Genomic DNA, 19,497 nt, shown 5'->3' with positions numbered 1-19,497 from the left:
GGGTGTGTGTGGGAACTGACTTAGTGTGTGTCTGCTGGAAACACTCTCTCTATTCCTGCAAACTCAGCTGCACTAGCTGCTCCTGTGAGCTCTCCTTCTCCCTGATGGCCATGCTGCTTCTCCTGGGACCTGAAAACGTGTAGCTGAAGGCTGGGAACTCATCCTATGGCCTCATGGCCCCTGACATTATGACTAGCTGACCTTTGCCCCTTTGCCCATTTTGCTGTCCCTAAATAATCAAGATGTTATAAACCTTCCCATTCCATTAAACCACAGCCAACTCATGCCAGTCTTTGTATTACTGTATCAAAGTGCTTTAGTTGTGGGACAGACAGAAAAGGTACCTGGGTATGTGAAAGGGAAGGGTGATCCTTCAGATTCATGTTATGATTCTGTGTCTGTGGGGTTTGCTCAGTAGACAAACTGGCTTTTTATTTTTTGGACCTGCCTGTTGGCTGGTAGGTCACATAGAACCAACTAGTGGTCCCGGTTGACTGGGTCTGCATTGCCTGTGGGTGACAGTCCTCAGAAGTGTGGGACAGGGTGCAGGCGACAGGGAGGGACCAGAGTGGCGTGCTCCCGCCGTGACATGGCACATGGCAGAGGTCTGAGGTAGGACGAGGTGTAGATGCTCTCCCTTGGGGCAGCTTGAAGTGCCAGCCATCTTCCCTTCAGCTTCTTCCAGAGTCCATAGTTCATTGTAGTGCAGAGCAGGGCCTGTGATTAGAGGAATAGGCCAGGAGGGTGGCAGGAGCCCCCAAGGTTCCACAGCCTCTCAGGTCAGGGGCCTAGGCTAGCAGAGCTACATGGAAGAGACTGCGAAAAGGTCTTGGCTAAGCCAGCCAGAAAAGCTTCTGGGCACAGCCTGCTCCTGCAGACCTGCCAGGAACTGCTAGATGGAGCTCATCCCTGGGGCCTGGATGAGAAGATGCCATTTATCCTTGGGGAGCTGCCTATCCTTCAGTGCAGCAGAGGACAGTCTATAAAATGCATCCTCAGAAAAGTCTTGTCCAGTTACTGCAGAGTGAGAGGAACACCAATCCCACCACCTGTGACTTTTTTTTTCACATAGGGGAGGACTGGAAGAGAGGGTTCAGGGAAGTGGGCAGCAGAATACACAAGACCACTGAGCTCATGGGCAGACTTCCAGCTCTTACTGTAAGATTTCAGTCTGAATTCAAGCCATGGGGGTTTGCTACTGGGTGGTAGTTGTGTTTGAAGAGCAGGACTCAAGTTTACCAACTGGCCATCAGCCACTGCAAGTTACCTTCTGAGTTTGGGGGAGCAGACCAGACAGGTCTGCAAATCCCCTGCTACTGTGACATGACCCCTCCACCAGTTCCGCAGACTCTCACCCTGAGGCCTTTGTCACTGCTGAGCTACACTAAGGTGTGACACCTGAGAAAGAATCAGACACTGTCTGTGACGTGAATGAGGTCCCCTTGCACAGTGCACAGCATGGCTGTGCTCAGATCTTGGGGTCATGGGATATGAGCTTCTCTGGGGCATGGGGGCCAGGATACATGGCTAAGGTCACCCCAGTGTCAAGGGAAAGAGAGCAGGTGGCAGCCCTGGGCAGAAGTAGGACCTTCCCTGTCAGCTCCTTCTGATATTCTCTGGAATCAGAATCCCTCACCTGAGCCTGCTGCATCTATCTCAGCCCCTGACTACAGCCCCACACAGGGGAAGCCCTGAAGAATAAACATCCAGAGGGCTGGTGGGCAGCAGTGCATCCAGCAGAGTACACTCAGCAGCATGTGGAAGGACCAGGGTTCAAGCTCCCAGTCCCCATCTGCAACAGGAAAGCTTCACAGAGCAATGGAGTCGTGCTACAGATTTCTCTCTTTCTCTCTTCCTCTTCTCTCCCCTTGGTCTCTCTCTCTCTCTCTTTTATTTTATCTTACTTTTTATTTATTTACTAATTTACTTCTTTTTTAAAAAATTATTTTATTTATTCCCTTTTGTTACCCTTTTTGTTGTGATTATTATTGTTATCGTTGTTGTTCGATAGGACAGAGAGAAATGGAGAGAGGAGGGGAAGATTGAGAGGGGGAGAGAAAGATAGACACCTGCAGATCTGCTTCACCGCCTCTGAAGCGACTCCCCTGCAGGTGGAGAGCTGGGGGCTCGAACCAGGATCCTTATGTCGGTCCTTGTGCTTTGCACTTAACCCACTGCACTACAGCCCGACTCCCCTTATTAATTTATCTCTTACCAGAGCACTGCTCAGCTCTGGCTTATGTTGGCATGGGGGATTGAACCTGGGACTTTGGAGCCTCAAGCATGAGAGTCTCTTTGCATAACCGTTATGCTATCTACCCCTTCACTCCCCTTAGTTTCTCTCTGTTCTATGAAATAAAAAAGAAAAGAAAGAAAACGAGAAAGAAAGCAAAGAAAAAATAGTGGCTGGGAGCAGTGGGTTCATTGTGCAGGGACAGAGCCCCAGTGATATCCCGATAATAAAATAATAAAAATACCCAGCAGGGGAAAGTCAGACTTCTCTGGAAGCCACTCCGACTTCTGTCTGCTCCAGGAACGGCGCGCAGGCAGCCCGGGGTTATAGCCGTGCCGACTGTAATGGTCGTCGTAGGAGCTGATCAGGTAGTGGTGGGAGGGCTCCTGGTGGTGGGTGATCAGGTGCTGGTACGGGAGTCCCTGCAGGGACAGGCAAGTGGGCACATTAGCAGGGGACAAGGGCATTCATGGCTCCACATTGGAGCCAGAAGCTGCCTGTGATGGAGGTCTGGGGGAGGGAAGGATAGGCTGGCCTCCCCGGATTATTGGTGACCCTTGTGCCTACCAGTCTTCAGAGTCACCAGGTAGAGACAATTCTGTCCCATCCAGTCATGGTTCTCTTTCTCTCTCTCTCTCTCGTTTTTACAGAAATGGTAGCTTTTGCTCACAAGCTGTCTACGTATGTTTCCGTTTAGTTTGTCTCATTCTTTTTGACAGGATCGCTTTTTTTTTCTGTGTTTTGTTAATTTTCTTTTTTATGATTAAAGATTATTCTTTATCAGATGTGTGCTACGTGAGTAGTTTCTCTCAGTTGGATAGGGTTTTATTGTTTATTTGTTTTGATTTTGTCACTAGTATTATTGCTGAGAATTAGTTCTTGCTCTAGTTTGAATTCACTGCTTCTGGAAGACTTTTTTTTTTTTTACATTTTTGGATAGAGACACAGAGAAATTGAGAAGAATGGAGAGGAGATAGAGAGAGTAAGTCACTTGCAGCACAGCTTCTCTGCTCATGAAACTTCCTACATGTTGGGAACTGGGAACTGGAACCTGGGTCTTTATGCATAGTAACATGCACACTCTACCCAGCTCATCACTGCGTGGCGCTCTTAAAGGCATGCCTTTTTAACTCATGATCACCACTTCCACTGTGTGGAATATGTTTTAGATTGATATAATGTCATTTGCTTATTTTTGCTTTTCTTTCTCTGACTGCAGGAGTCTCTAAGTACATCTCTGAATCTGTTACATTGAGTGATTTGCCTATGTTGCTTTCAATAGAGCTCACAGTGTTTTAGTTTAAACATTCCTGTCTGTGATCCATTTTCAGGAAGTGCATTTTACATGAGAGAGAATCACTGCAGTACAAGTGGCATCTAAGATTAGAGACTCAAACATGTAAATCCTCTACTCAACCAGCTGAGCTATTTTCTTGACTGCATCTGATTTTATTCTTTGGCATGTGACTTCTGTTTTTCCACAGCATTTATTAATTTATTTTTAAGGCCTTCAGATTTATTTGATTTTTTCTTAATAATTTTGTTTATTTTTGAGAGATATGCAGAGAGAGAGAGAGAGATCTACGCACACAGAGAAACACCACTCATCTCTGGCTTATGGTGGTGTAGGGGGTTGAACCTGGGATTTTGGAGCCTCGGGCATGACAGTCTGTTTGCATAACCAGTCTGCTATCTCCCTCACCCTAAATAGCACTTATTAAAGCACTTTTATTTCTCCATTTGATGCTTTTAACTCTGTTAGCATAGATGAGCTGTCCCTATCTGTGAGCACATAGCTCTGGGCTCTCAGTTCTATTCCATAGCCCAGCTTGCTCTCCAGCACATCTGCCAGCCTAGTTGCAGTTGGCTCCTGGAATGAGCAGCCTCCACATGGGGCCAAGTGAGTTTACCTCCAGACTGAGTGATGGGGACACGTGCAGGCCACCATCAGGGCACTCAGCTGACTGGGAAGCAGTAGGGCCCCCAGGCCAGCTTGAAGTCACACCCTCTGGCTTCCCACCCATCTGGGTGGCAACTGATTTCCATGGCAAGTGAGACACTGAGTCTGAGTCAGTCCTGTAGCCAGGCCAATTTCTATGGGGAGAGGCAGATTGATGTCATTGTTGTTGGATAGGACAGAAACAAATGGAGAGAGGAAGGGAAGACAGAGAGTGGGAGAGAAAGTCAGACACCTGCAGACCTGCTTCACCACCTGTGAAGCGACCCCCCTGCAAGTGGGGAGCTGGCGACTCGATCCGGAATCCTTACCCTGGTCCTTTGGCTTCATGCCATGTACTCTTAACCCAGTGTACTACCGCCTGAACCCTTAAATTTTTTTTAATAAAATAATTAGATCTTCTGGGGCCATGTGGTGGCACACCTGGTTTAGTGCTGACATTACAGTTCTCAAGGACCCAAGTTCCAGCCCCTGGTCCCCATATGCAGAGGGAAAGTTTCACAATTGGTGAAGCAGGGCTGCAGGTGCCTCTCTATCTCTCACTGTTGAGTTTGCCAAGCTCTTTATGATCTGTGAGAGGTCTCTTTGTTTGGGTAGTGGTTTCTTTTGCTGTGCAGAAGCTTTTTAATTTGATGTAGTCCCATAGGTTTATATTGCCTTAGTCTTCTTTGTAATTGGATTCGTTTAACTGAAGATGTCTTTAAAATGTATGCAGAAAAGAGTTCTGCCAATATTTTCCTCTAAGTATCTGATAGTTTGTGGTCTAACATCCAAGTCCTTAATCCACCTGGAATTTGCTTTTGTGTTTGGTGAAATATAGTGGTTCAGTTTCATTCTTCTGCATGTTTCAACCCATTTTTTCAAACACCATTTGTTGAAGAGACTCTGCTTTCCCCATGTAATAGTCTGGGCACCTCTGTCAAAGATTAGATGTCCATAGGTGTGGGGGCTTTCTTCTGGGTTCTCATTACTCTGTCTCTTTACCTACTCCTTCCTTCTCAATTTCTCTTTGTCTCTATCCAATAACAAAAAAATAATTTAAAATAATGAAAGCTTTTAAATTTCCTTTTATTATATATAACATTACTATATGATATTAGTTTGTTTTTCAGTGAAATGGATATTTCTGTTTCTCTCTCAGAAAAACTTGTCCTGAAGCAGTAAAGTTCCACAGCAAGGAGAAAAACGAAAGAAGAGGTTGTAAGTCTCAGCCCCCAAGGTGGTGGCTTGAAGGAGCACATCACAGCACACATGCCTGAGGGGAGGAGGAAAGACAGTGTGACTCTCACTGTGCCTTCCAAGGAAAGGACCGAAAAGAACCAGGTGGCCCCTGAGAGCTTGAAAAGAGTAAATGTTTGTGTCAGCAGGACCTGAGGTCAACTGGGGTCTTTGGTGAGCACTACCTGTCCCTGATGTGGTTGGGGACAGAGGATCAAGGCTTGGTGAGTGTGTGCTGAGTGAAAGAGGTGGTGGTGGTCCCTGGCTTCAAACTGGTTGGCTTGTGGGGAGATATGGAGAGTAAGAACTAGATCTTCTTTTTAAAATAATCACTTTATTATTGTTATTTTATAAAATTCAGTGGAGAGGGGGATAGAGAGGGAGAAAGAGAGACAGAGACACACCTGGAGCCCTGCTTCACCACCCACGAAGGTTATGCTCCAGAGATGGGGGCCTAGAACTTGACCCAGGTCCTTGCACTTGATGGCATGTGTGCTTAACCAGGTGCACCACCACCTGGCCCTTTCCCTGTATACAGAAGAACAAAAAGCCTGGGCTTAGATGATGCAAAATATCATTCATCCTAATAACACCATTTATTTTTGGTCTACCTGGCATGGTGCCTCAATGAATCACTCTTTAGTCTGTATCAACTGAGAAGTTGGGAAGGAAGAGAGTAGAGGGGGAGCCGGGAAACCACTGGAATGTGAAATGTTATAAAGTGACCAGTTCGGGGATGACTGGTGGCATACCTGGTTGAGCGCACATGTTAAAATTTGCAAGGACCCAGGTTCAAGTCCCTGGTCCCCACCTGTAGGAAGAAAGCTCTGTGGGTGGTGAAACCTGGCTATAGGTGACTCTCTGTCTCTCTCCCTTCCCTCTCAATTTCTGGCTGCCTCTATCCAATAAATAAATAGAGATAATTAAAAAAATTAAAAACAAAGTGAACAATCTGAGATTAGAAAGATTGTACTTGCTTGAAGGGAAATGAAGGTGATGCTGTCTACAGTCCCTGGGAGCTCACCAGGAAGTTTCTAAGGATAAGGACCCAGACCTCAGTAGGGGTCTAAGCCCTAAGGGAGGTTCCTGAGCTTTGGAGAGGACTCAAATCCCTGGTGTGGGAGGCTGTGCCTCCTCTTGCCTCCACTCTCCTCTTCCCGTACCACCTGGAGATCTGGTCACGTCTGTGGCCTGGGAAGGGCACACACTCTTTTCTGTAAGTGCACTGTGGTATTTCGTCAGTGATTTTGGTCGAGCATAGACGTGGGAAATGAACTTAGATGATGCCGCATTCCGATGAATATCTGGCGGGGCGATGTTGCTAAGAACTGGCAGCCATGGAACCAGGGTGGAACGGATGGTTCCAGAAATTATCCTCATGGAGGAATATAATTTGGAATCGACCAAGTGGACATGGGGGCTACGGAACCATACTGGGACACAGTATTCTGCAGTGGAATAGCATAATGCCAGAGATGATGATCGTAGTGTGGAAGCACTCGCGCCCCATGAGGAGCTGGCCAGTCTTGCAGTGATGTTATTCCTCACACCCACCTTTGCTGCAGTTTTTATGAGATGTTCATGAAATGACAGAGTGCGATCGAGAGTAACGCCAAGATAGACTGGCTGAGCTTCATGCCGGATCCTCGTATTGCCAAGCTGCCAATATATGTGGATATCTTCGCCCACCCTGTCCAACACTTGACGTCTCGTCACCCAATCTGGTCCCCTACGCCTACACTGAACTTCTCTGTTCCAGTCTCTTGGAAACAGAGTTGGCAGTCAGCTGAGGTCAAGAACAAACACCTCATCACAGACCCCTGCAAGTGTCAACCCGGCTTTGACCTAGCACGTTATGATTGGGCCCTCCTCAATCGCTATCGAACAGGCCATGGCCGGTGCACCGCTATGTTCCATCGCTGGGGAGCCAGAGATGACCCGAACTGCCCCTGCGGCTACAGACAGACTATGACCCACATAGTCAACAACTGCCACCTCTCCAGGTTCAAAGGAGGTCTCAAAACTTTACATCAGGCTCAACCTGACGCTGTTGACTGGCTACGGAAGAAGGGCAAACGCTAGAAGAAGAAGAAGTGATTTTGGTGAACTGGGGAAAAAAAACAAACAAACAACCAAACAAAAAAGCAAATGACCCAGCTGTTCACTAAAAAACAGACAAGAGAAAAGCACAATGTACTTTAGTACCAGTTGGAATCTGACTTTTTCTAAAAATGGGTATTCAATGGACTCTTGTGAACTTCTGCTTTACACAATATCTGTAAAGCTATTTTGCCTCAACTATGATTGTTTTCTCAAATTTCTTTCTTTTTTTTTTTTTTTTTTAGTTTCAGTTACATTTATTTTATGTTCAATTTATTCCCGGGCCATAGGTTTTTGTTTCTTTAGTTTCTTCCGGAATATCTTTTTCTTCTGTGCAACCTCCTCCTCCGGTTTAGGGACAATCTGCTCTTTTTCAGTGAGGATCATCTCAATGTGGCAGGGAGAGCTCATGTAGGGGTTAATCCGACCATGAGCTCTGTATGTTCGGCGCCTCATCTTTGGGGCTTTGTTCACCTGGATATGTTCAATGACCAGGGAATCTACATCTAGGCCCTTAGTTCAGCGTTGCTCTCTGCGTTTTTAAGCATATGCAGCTGAAACTCAGCACTCTTCTTGGGCCTTGAGTCCAGCCCCGTTGTTTGGCCTGGGCACACCTACCAACACCACCATTGTAACTATGAAATGGCACACATTGCTTCTGTAGAGTGACATCCTTCAGATACTTGGTGGCTTTTCGGATATGCATGCCTTTGATGACCTGGGCAGTTCTTGAGTGTTCTTGAAATGCACGCGGAGGTTGGAGCCTCTGGACTTGCTTGCGAGTAGCGGACCATTGTGTGGGGACCATTGTGGGAGGTCACCTAAGCCGCTTGGAGAGTCGAGCGGTAGCGCAGCTGGTTAAACGCATGTTTTCTTAAATTTCTATGGAAAAAATGAGGAACTGGAGCTCCTTTATCCTACTATCTTTTACTTTCTGTCTTCCCTTTCTTCCTATCTTCTTATTCTTTTTTTTTATTGGTGGTCTGCTCAACTCTAGCATATGGTGGTGTTGGGAATTTAACCTGGGACTTCAGGGTCTCAAGAATAGAAATCTAGTCCACAAATCACTATGACATCTTCCTAAACCCTACTGCCATCTTTCTAACATGACTTCAACTACAGCTATTTTAATGCAATCTCTTATGGGTGAGAGAACACACAATAATATCCCTGCATGACTCCTGACCACAGCAGCCTGAATGCTTTGCCCCATCAGGATTTTCTCTCAGAATCTCCTGTACACACACCTCGTCCAAAACAAGGTCAAGTGGAATCAGAGTTCATAGTGACCACAAGCCATATATGCTCAGAGTTTTTATATGATCACATTCTCCATAAAAACCAGCTTTTTCAGGGGCTGGGTGTTGGCACACCTGGTTGAAATCACAGGTTACAGTGCACAAGGACCCAGGTTCCAGCCCCCAGCTTGCACCTGCAGTGGGAAAGCTTCACAGGTGGTGAAGCAGTGCTGCAAGTGTTTCTCTCCCTCTCTATGGTCCCCTTCACTCTCGATTTTCTGTCTCAAATAAATCAGTAAATAAGTAAATCATTAAATAAAATAAATAAATCAGTAAATAAAATATAAATCAGTAAAATATAAAATATAAATCAGTAAATAAAATACATTTTTCAGCATAAGGATCCTGGTTTGAGCCCCCAGTTGAGCAGTGTTCTAGTAAAACAAACAAACAAATATATAAATAAATACATGAGCATGGAAGAGACCATAATGGTTATTTATGCAAAGAAACTCCAGTGACTTAATCTCCAAATCTCAGGTTTAATCCTTGGCACCAGCATCATTAGAGCTGAGCAGTGCTCTTGTTAAGTTTTGTTTCTGATCAGACCCATAACAAAGTAAGACAAAATGAGGTCAACTAACTCGAACCCACACAAACTGACACGAATCCGGTATATAAGTGAGGTATAAGGAATTTATTCTTAAGTTTGAAAGAGTGAAAATAAGGCAAGTCCACATACTTACAAAGAGACAACACCAAAGGACAAAAGACAAAGACAAACCTCAGCTGAGTGATCCCAGGTGGGTACCAAATCTGGTCCAGTTGCTCTGAGACAACCAGGCTTGAAATTCAACCTCCTGAGATTCGACTTCCGGAGGCGGAGCTACAAGCAGCAGATCGCTTTCTCTCCTCTCCTCTCCTCTCCCGGATCAACTAGGAATACCAAAGGAGACCACCCGGACCGAAACAAGACAGGACTAGAATGACCACAGAAACCCAGTAAATCACCCGTGAGTACAAACACGCAGTGGCTGGTGACAGAGAGGAGAGAGGGGCCTAAGGAGAGATTAAGTGACTGCTAACAGTTGGACAGTTTGGAGACACCACCTCCAGTCTGCTCCACCAACAAGGGGACAGCTGAAGGGAGGAAAGGACTCCCCAGAGTCTCACCAAGTACAACTCTGAGTCTCCATTGCTACTACCCTCAGAATCTGGAGCAGCAACAGGGAGGGACACCAGGGCACAAAGATCTAACTGGGAAACTCAGGAGAAGACCTATACCTCGGTGGCATAGCTGAAGGGCTGTGAAAGTCTCTTTGCATAACCACTGGATTATCTCTGCCACACCCTGCTTTATCTCTTGGTCAGGAGTCATTGATTAAGCCAAGAAGCCTATTGATAGTTTAAAAGCCCTCAGGCTACCATAGCCTACAGGGGAAAAAAAAAAGGCTCTTACACCACTGAACTCCAACTCAGGGATTGAAAAAACTGTTAACTTATATAAAATGGTTAAAACAACAAGAAAAAATAATGGAGACTCGAACCAGGACAAGAGTCCAGCTAAAAGTCCTCCAGAGGGCGAAGCACAAAACAACAAGTTCAACATGCAAACATTAGCTAAGGAAATAATAACAGGAGTGAGTAAAGAATTTGAAAAAATTGTAATCAGAACTGCAGGAACAACAAATGAGAATATGGAAGAAAATTCTAATAATCTCATGGTTATTAGAGAGCTGAAAGCTGAAATTGCTGAGCTAAGAAAGCAACTAGCTGAACAAGCTAAAACAGTATCAGAGCAGGGCAACAAAATAGATGAACTCCAGAAAGCAGTAGAGGGCAGAGAGAATAGAATCAATGAGGCTGAAGACAGAATTAGCAAGATTGAGGATGAATTAGAGACAACTAAAAAAGAAGTAAGAGATCTCAAAAAGAGATTAAGAGATGCTGAAAACAACAACAGAGTCCTATGGGATGACTTCAAAAGAAACAATATACGCATTATTGGCTTACCAGAGGAAGAAAGAGAAGGGGAGGAAGAAAGCGTTCTCTAGGCCATAATAGCTGAAAATTTCTCTAGTCTAGACAACACCAAAGACATAAAGATTCAAGAAGCCCAGAGGGTCCCAAACAGAATTAACACAGACCTAAAGACACCAAGACATGTCATACTTAGATTGGAAAGGAATAAGGATAAAGAAAGGATCCTCAAGGCTGCAAGAGAAAAACAAAGAGTCACCTACAAAGGAAAACCCATAAGATTAGCAGCAGACTTCTCCATACAAACACTACAGGCAAGAAGAGAATGGCAAGATATCTATCAAGTGCTCAATGAGAAAGGCTTTCAGCCAAGAATACTATATCCTGCTAGATTGTCATTCAGACTAGATGGAAGCATCAAAACCTTCTCAGACAAGCAACAGTTGAAGGAAGCAACCATCACCAAGCCTGCCTTGAAAGAAGTTCTGAAAGGTTTCCTATAAACAACCAGACCACCACAAATAGAACATATATCAAAACACTCTAAAACTCTACAAGAATGGCGTTAAAATATCTTCAGTCTTTGATATCAATAAATGTGAATGGCCTGAATTCACCTATTAAAAGACACAGAGTAGGAAGATGGATCAGAAAAAACAACCCAACAATATGTTGTCTACAGGAAACTCACCTAACGCAACAAGACAAACACAGACTTAAAGTGAAAGGATAGAAAACTATCATTCAAGCCAATGGCCCACAAAAAAGGGCAGGAACAGCTATTCTCATATCTGACATGATAGACTTTAAAATAGATAAGATTAAAAAAGATAGGAATGGACACTACTTAATGCTCAGAGGATCAGTCAATCAAGAGGACTTAACAATTATTAATATCTATGCACCTAATGAGAAGCCATCTAAATACATCAAACTTCTACTGAAAGAGCTACAGCAATATATTAACAGTAGCACAATGATAGTAGGGGACTTCAACACCCCACTCTCTCAACTTGACAGATCATCCAGGCAGAAAATCAGTAAAGACATAAGGGAGCTAAATGAAGAGATAGATAAACTAGAACTATTGGACATTTTCAGTCATTCATCCCAAGAAACTGGAATACACATTTTACTCAAATCCACATGGATCATTCTCAAGGATAGACCATATGTTAGGCCACAAAGACAGCATCAGCCTATTCAAGAGCACTGAAATCATCCCAAGCATCTTCTCAGACCACAGTGGAATTAAACTAACACTTAACAATCAACAAAAGATTAGTAACAGTACCAAAATGTGGAAGCTCAACAGTACACTTCTTAACAACTTCTGGGTCAAAGAGGAAATCAAGGAAGAAATCAAAATGTTTCGAGAGTTCAATGAAAATGAAGACACAAGCTATCAAAATATTTGGGACACAGCTAAAGCAGTCCTAAGAGGGAAGTTCATAGCTATACAAGCACACATTAGGAAACAAGAAAAGGCACAAATAAACAGCCTGATTGCACATCTTAAAGACCTAGAAGAAGAAGAACAACAAAGGAACCCTAAAGCAACCAGAAGGACAGAAATTACTAAAGTTAGGGCAGAAATAAATAACATTGAGAATAGGAAAACAATACAAAAGATCAATGAAAGTAAATGTCGGTTCTTCGAAAGAGTAAACAAAATCGACAAACCTTTAGCCAGACTCACAAAACAAAAAAGGGAGAATACCCAAATAAATCGGATAGTAAATGAAAGAGGAGATATCACAACAGACACTGCAGAAATTCAACATATCATGCGAGGCTTCTATGAACAACTATATGCCACCAAGCTAGAGAACCTGGAAGAAATGAATGATTTCCTAGATACCTACCAACTTCCAAAACTAAGTAAAGAGGAAGTGGATAACATGAACAGGCCCATCACAGCTAATGAAATTGAAACAGTTATCAAAAATCTTCCCAAAAATAAAAGTCCAGGACCAGATGGTTTTACAAATGAATTCTACAAAACTTTCAAAGAAGAACTAATACCTCTACTTTTAAAAGTCTTCCAGAAGATTGAAGACACTGGAATACTCCCTGCCAGCTTCTATGAAGCCAACATCACCCTGATACCAAAAGCAGACAGGGACACAACCAAAAAAAGAAAACTACAGACCAATATCTCTGATGAACATAGATGCGAAAATATTGAACAAAATTCTAGCCAACCGGATACAGCAGTATATCAAAAAGATTGTTCATCATGACCAAGTGGGGTTTATCCCAGGCATGCAAGGTTGGTTTAATATACGTAAATCAATCAATGTGATCCACCACATCAACAAAAGCAAGACCAAAAACCACATGGTCATATCAATAGATGCAGAGAAAGCCTTTGACAAAATACAACATCCCTTTATGATCAAAACACTACAAAAAATAGGAATAGATGGAAAATTCCTGAAGATAGTGGAGTCTATATATAGCAAACCTACAGCCAACATCATACTCAATGGTGAAAAACTGGAAGCATTTCCCCTCAGATCAGGTACTAGACAGGGCTGCCCACTATCACCATTACTATTCAACATAGTGTTGGAAGTTCTTGCCATAGCAATCAGGCAGGAGCAAGGAATTAAAGGAATACAGATTGGAAGAGAAGAAGTCAAACTCTCCTTATTTGCAGATGACATGATAGTATACATGGAAAAACCTAAGGAATCTAGCAAGAAGCTTTTGGAAATCATCAGGCAATACAGTAATGTGTCAGGCTATAAAATTAACATTCAAAAGTCAGTGGCATTCCTCTATGCAAACACTAAGTTAGAAGAAATTGAAATCCAGAAATCAGTTCCTTTTTCTATAGCAACAAAAACTATAAAATATCTAGGAATAAACCTAACCAAAGAAGTGAAAGACTTGTATACTGAAAATTATGAATCACTACTCAAAGAAATTGAAAAAGACACAAAGAAGTGGAAAGATATTCCATGCTCATGGGTTGGAAGAATTAACATCATCAAAATGAATATATTACCCAGAGCCATCTACAAATTTAATGCTATCCCCATCAAGATCCCAAGCACATTTTTTAGGAGAATAGAACAAATGCTACAAATGTTTATCTGGAACCAGAAAAGACCTAGAATTGCCAAAAAAATCTTGAGAATAAAGAACAGAACCGGAGGCATCACACTGCCAGATCTCAAACTATATTATAGGGCCATTGTCATCAAAACTGCTTGGTACTGGAACATGAACAGACACACTGACCAGTGGAATAGAATTGAGAGCCCAGAAATGAGGCCCCACACGTATGGACATCTAATCTTTGACAAAGGGTCCCAGACTATTATATGGGGGAAGCAGAGTCTCTTCAACAAATGGTGTTGGAAACAATGGGTTGAAACATGCAGAAGAATGAAGCTGAATCACTGTATTTCACCAAATACAAAAGTAAATTCCAAGTGGATCAAGGACTTGGATGTTAGACCAGAAACTATCAGATACTTAGAGGAAAATATTGGCAGAACTTTTTTCCGCATAAATTTTAAAGACATTTTCAATGAAACGAATCCAATTACAAGGAAGACTAAGGCAAGTATAAACCTATGGGACTACATCAAATTAAAAAGCTTCTTCACAGCAAAAGAAACCACTACCCAAATCAAGAGACCCCTCACAGAATGGGAGAAGATCTTTCCATGCCATACATCAGATAAGAGTTTAATAACCAACATATATAAAGAGCTTACCAGACTCAACAACAATACAACAAATAACCCCATCCAAAAATGGGGGGAGGAATTGGACAGAATATTCACCACAGAAGAGATCCAAAAGGCCGAGAAACACATGAAAAAATGCTCCAAGTCTTTGATTGTCAGAGAAATGCAAATCAAGACAACAATGAGATATCACTTCACTCCTGTGAGAATGTCACACATCAGAAAAGGTAACAGCAGCAAATGCTGGAGAGGGTGTGGGGTCAAAGGAACCCTCCTGCACTGCTGGTGGGAATGTCAATTGGTCCAACCTCTGTGGAGAACAGTCTGGAGAACTCTCAGAAGGCTAGAAATGGACCTACCCTATGACCCTGCAATTCCCCTCCTGGGGATATATCCTAAGGAACCCAACACATCCATCCAAAAAGATCTGTGTACACATATGTTCTTGGCAGCACAATTTGTAATAGCCAAAACCTGGAAACAACCCAGGTGTCCAACAACAGATGAGTGGCTGAGCAAGTTGTGGTATATATACACAATGGAATACTACTCAGCTGTAAAAAATGGTGACTTCACCGTTTTCAGCCGATCTTGGATGGACCTTGAAAAAATCATGTTGAGTGAAATAAGTCAGAAAAAGAAGGATGAATATGGGATGATCTCACTCTCAGGCTGAAGTTGAAAAACAAGATTAGAAAAGAAAACACAAGTCAAACCTGAAATGGAATTGGAGTATTACACCAAAGTAAAAGACTCTGGGGTTGGTGGGTGGGTGGGTGGGGAGAATACAGGTCCATAAAAATGATGAATGAAATAGTGGGGTGGTATTGCTAAATGGGAATCTGGGGAATGTTATGCATGTAAAAAAAAAAAAAAGAAGTAGAAACGCAAAGCAGAAATTGACTGAGTTTGGAGTATGGCACCAAAGTAAGAAAGCAGAAGTATACTAGAGTTTGCAGTGAGTACCTCCCTAATACTTCCTCTCCACTTTTCCAAGCTTTGGGTCCATGATTGCTCAACAATTTGTTTGGCTTTGTATGTTAACTCTCTTTTCAGTCACCAGGTTCCAGGTGTCATCAGGATGCCGGCCAGACTTCCCTGGATTGAAGACACCACCAATGTGTCCTGGAGCTCAGCTTCCCCAGAGACCCATCCTACTAGGGAAAGAGAGAGGCAGACTGGGAGTATGGACCGACCAGTCAACGCCCATGTTCAGCGAGGAAACAATTACAGAAGCCAGACCTTCTACCTTCTGCAACCCTCAATGACCCTGGGTCCATGCTCCCAGAGGGATAGAGAATGGGAAAGCTATCGGGGGAGGGGGTGGGATATGGAGATTGGGCGGTGGGAATTGTGTGGAGTTGTACCCCTCCTACCCTATGGTTTTGTTAATTAATCCTTTCTTTAATAAAAAAAAAATTAAAAAAAAAAAGAAATTCACCCTCCTTTAAATGGAAAAGTGAAGGGCGTCTGCATGACTGAGGGGGGTCTGCAGGTCCTTGCTAATTTATCTTTGGGGTAAAAGTTTCAAGGAGAACATTCCATTCTTATCTTCCAGGGAGGAAGCCAGCAGTGTTTGCAGAAGCCAAATGGACAAGTTAACATAGAGCTGAGAGACCAGGGTCACAGGGTGTGCAGATTCAAGGCAAACATTCATATCCACCAGGTGTGGAGCAGAAGCAATTAGTGCATTAGTGTGGTTTCATCTTATCTGGTTTTTAAGACATCTTCTCTACTTCAATGAACTAATCCAAATTTGGGGAATTCCATTTTCTCACACTCTGGAAAGAAAAAAAAAAAGCGTGTCTGGGTGGTGGTGCACCTAGCTTCTTCTTCTAGCATTTGCCCTTCTTCCATAGCCAGTCAACAGCGTCAGGTTGAGCCTGATGTAAAGTTTCGAGACCTCCTTTGAATCTGGACTATGTGGGTCATAGTCTGTCTGTAGCCGCAGGGGCAGTTCGGGTCATCTCTGGCTCCCCAGCGATGGAACATAGCGGCGAACTGGCGCGTCTGGGCAAGCGCGGGGCTGTGGGTCCCGAGTGCACACGGCGCCTGCGTGGTTGTGCGGCTGTAGGTGGCCGCCAGCTGCGTGTCTGCAGCTGGGCGGGACTGGCCTGCTGGAGCTGGTCCCGCTGCAGGATCCTGTGCAGGATCCTGTGCAGCGACTCTGCAGCCACCTCAAGTGTTGCCGTGCGCTGGTCTGGGGCAGGCCTCAGCATCGGATATGATCAGTGGCTATTGTTACTATTTTAATACTTATTTATTACCTTTTATTTTTTTTTTTAACTGAACACTGAGCACCGCTCAGCTCTGGTTTATGGTGATGTAGGGGATTGAACCTGGGACTTGGAGCCTCAGGCATGGGAGTCTGTTTGCCTATCCATTATGTTATCTACCTCTACCCTGTTTATTCCCTTTTGCTGCCCTTGTGGTTTTATAGCTGTAGTTGCTGTTGTTGTTGGATAGGATAGAGAGAAATGGAGAGAGGAGGGGAAGACAGTGATGGGGAGAGAAAGATAGGCACCTGCAGACCTGCTTCACTACCTGTGAAGTGACTCCCCTGCGGGTGGGTAGCCGGGGGCTCCAACCAGCATCCTTTCTCTGGTCCTTGTGCTTTACGCCACGTGCGCTTAACCTGCTGCTCAACTGCCCAACTATTGTTCTACTAGATTTTTGTGAATGCTTTTGTTGAAGAAAAATTAAAAGGCTGGAAAGAGATGTCAGTAGAATATGTGGGCTCTGTAATGGACCTAATAGGCAGGATAACTCACTAAATATTTCCATAACCTCTTCTGTTTCCATTGCACAGCAGGGTATTGTACCTTTTAATCACTATACAGTACCTTCCATCTAGGGGCCATACTGTCCAGTGAAGAGGCTGTGCTGCTAGATTTAAATAGTCTCAAGGTATTGCTGTGATTGATCTTCCTTTTTCTGACCTGAAAGACATTGTGGAAAAGCCGAAGAGATGGCAGTTTCTTGGGTAAGTGACTTGCCCCACATCAGAGTCTGTTTCCTTTTCCTCTTGAATAAGTTGTATTTTAATTGATACATGTTTAATTTACTGTATCTGTTTTGCTTATCATATTTCTTTCTGTATCTCTGTCTCTCTTTGTACCAGGGCACTGCGCATCTCTGGTTTATGGTGGGTCAGAGAATAGAACCTAGAACCTGAGAATCAGGCAGAAACTACGTGATCTCCCCCACCCTTCTATTTTATTTTCACACTTTTTATTCTGTATTTTTTATTTATGAAATGATAATGCTATGGTCTGGGAGGTGGCCCAGTGATTAAGGAACTAGACCCTCAATCATGGGGTCCAGAGTTCAATCCCTGGCAGCACATGTACCAGAGTGATGTCTGGCTCTTTCTCTCTCTCTCCTCCTTTCTTTCTCATTAATAAAATAAATAAAATCTTTTTTTAAAAAAATGGAAATGCTAACCACATAATAAGATAAGAGGGGTACAATTCCATACATTTCCCTCCACCAGAATGCCATATCTTATCCCCTCCCCTGATAGCTTTCCTATAGTCTTTATCCTTCTGGTGGTTTTGGACCCATGGTCACTATGGAGTCCAAAAGGTAGAAGGTCTGCCTTCTGTAATTGCTTTCCCACTGAACATGGGCATTAACAGGTCAATTCATACTCCCAGCCTGTCTACCTCTTACTGTATTGGGGCAGAGCTCTGGGGAAGCAGGACTCTCTTATTTTTAAATTTTTTTAAGATTATTTTAATGAGAGAGACCAGCAAAGTGCTCAACTCTGGCTTATCTTGATGGTTGGGGTTGAAAGCCTCAAGTATGGAAGTATTTTGCATAACCATTATGCTATCTCCCCAGCCATGTACTCTTATAATTCTAATTATCCAATTAGTATTATCACTGGGAGTCAGTGTCACCATTCTTGAATGTCCTGTTATATAGATAGATAGATAGATAGATAGATACAGATATAAATAGATACAAGAAATGGGGTGTGGTGGTAGTGAAGCACATAAAATTGTGAGAATTCCCTATACAGCTGTTGGAGAGATGAGAATTGAACCCATCTGAGTTCTCACAGGTGTTCATTTGTGGTCTCCACTTGGTATGCGCCCAGAAAGACCCTGTGAAATAATTTTTGAATACCAAGACATAACTCATGTTGTAAAGTGCAACTTTGTCATACCCAGATATTGAGTTTCAAGCCCTGACAACACAGATAGACATGAAAAGGGGAACTTCATGGGTCTTGCTCTGGTGTCTTTCCTTTTTTTTTTCCTAACCTATCTAGAGAAAAATAAATAAAATTGTACCACCAGGAATAATGGAATCATGCACAAATGAGGTTCATTAGAATACATACTTCCTAATATTCAGTCTTCATTTTCTCTCTCTTATTTTAATATAATTTTTACTTTTATTTATGAAAAGGAAACACTGAAAAAAAAACGTAAGATTAGAAGAGTTCAACTCCACACATTTCCCACCACCAGAACTCCATATCCCATCCCTTTCCCCTGATAGCTTTCCTATTCTTTTTTCAAAAAATATTTTATTTATTTATTCATGAGAAATGATAGGAGAGAGAGAACCAGTCATCACTCTGCCGGGGTTTGAACTGAGGACCTCATGCTTGAGATCAGCAGTTGATCCACTGTGCCACCTCCTGGACCTCATAAGCCACGTATCATCTCTACTGTTGTTGATCCAAGTTGAGGGCAAGGTCCTGTGGGGCCCAAAAAAGGGGTGTGTTTTGTTGTTCCTGATAGAGATGACTGGTATTGGAAGTTCTCACCATAGCAGTCAGTCAAGAGAAAGGAATCAAAGGAATACAGCTTGTAAGGGGAGAAGAAGTCAAGCTCTCACTGTTGCAGTTGATACGATAGTATAGATAGAAACACCTAAAGAATCCAGAAGAAAGTTACTGGAAGTTATTAGGCTATATAGCAAGGTGTCAGACTACAAAGTCAATGTACAAAAATTTGTGGCATTTCTTTATGCAAACACTAACTCCCAAGAAGAGGATATCCAGAATTCACTCCCATTCACTGTTGCAGCAATATCAATAAAATACCTAGGAAT

At 43.2% G+C, this 19,497-nt stretch overlaps 2 protein-coding genes, 1 long non-coding RNA gene and 1 pseudogene across 5 annotated transcripts in view; 1 reads left to right on the top strand and 3 right to left on the bottom strand.

Moving 5' to 3' along the window:
* LOC107523550 (zinc finger protein 709-like) overlaps positions 1-19,497 on the bottom strand; it is a 596,771-nt gene that overhangs the window by 105,218 nt on the left and 472,056 nt on the right. The window lies entirely within an intron of this gene.
* LOC132542597 (cilia- and flagella-associated protein 107-like) lies at positions 526-6,660 on the bottom strand (the record flags this gene model as incomplete). The annotated part of the gene is made up of 4 exons (XM_060205106.1): positions 526-703; positions 899-902; positions 2,478-2,655; positions 6,550-6,660. Coding segments are annotated over 4 exons (471 nt in total), but the record flags the coding sequence as incomplete, so codon positions are not given.
* On the bottom strand, positions 7,713-8,238 carry LOC103127675 (large ribosomal subunit protein uL22-like; annotated as a pseudogene).
* LOC132532456 (uncharacterized) overlaps positions 16,918-19,497 on the top strand; it is a 79,253-nt gene continuing 76,673 nt past the window's right edge. The window contains exons 1-2 of the long non-coding RNA XR_009544411.1: positions 16,918-16,996; positions 17,285-17,413. This is a non-coding gene — a long non-coding RNA (uncharacterized LOC132532456). The remainder of the gene's footprint in view (positions 16,997-17,284; positions 17,414-19,497) is intronic.

This window comes from Erinaceus europaeus, chromosome 13, assembly GCF_950295315.1.
Source record: "Erinaceus europaeus chromosome 13, mEriEur2.1, whole genome shotgun sequence".
Lineage (NCBI taxonomy): Eukaryota > Metazoa > Chordata > Mammalia > Eulipotyphla > Erinaceidae > Erinaceus > Erinaceus europaeus.
This window is presented reverse-complemented; position numbering and strand designations above follow the sequence as displayed.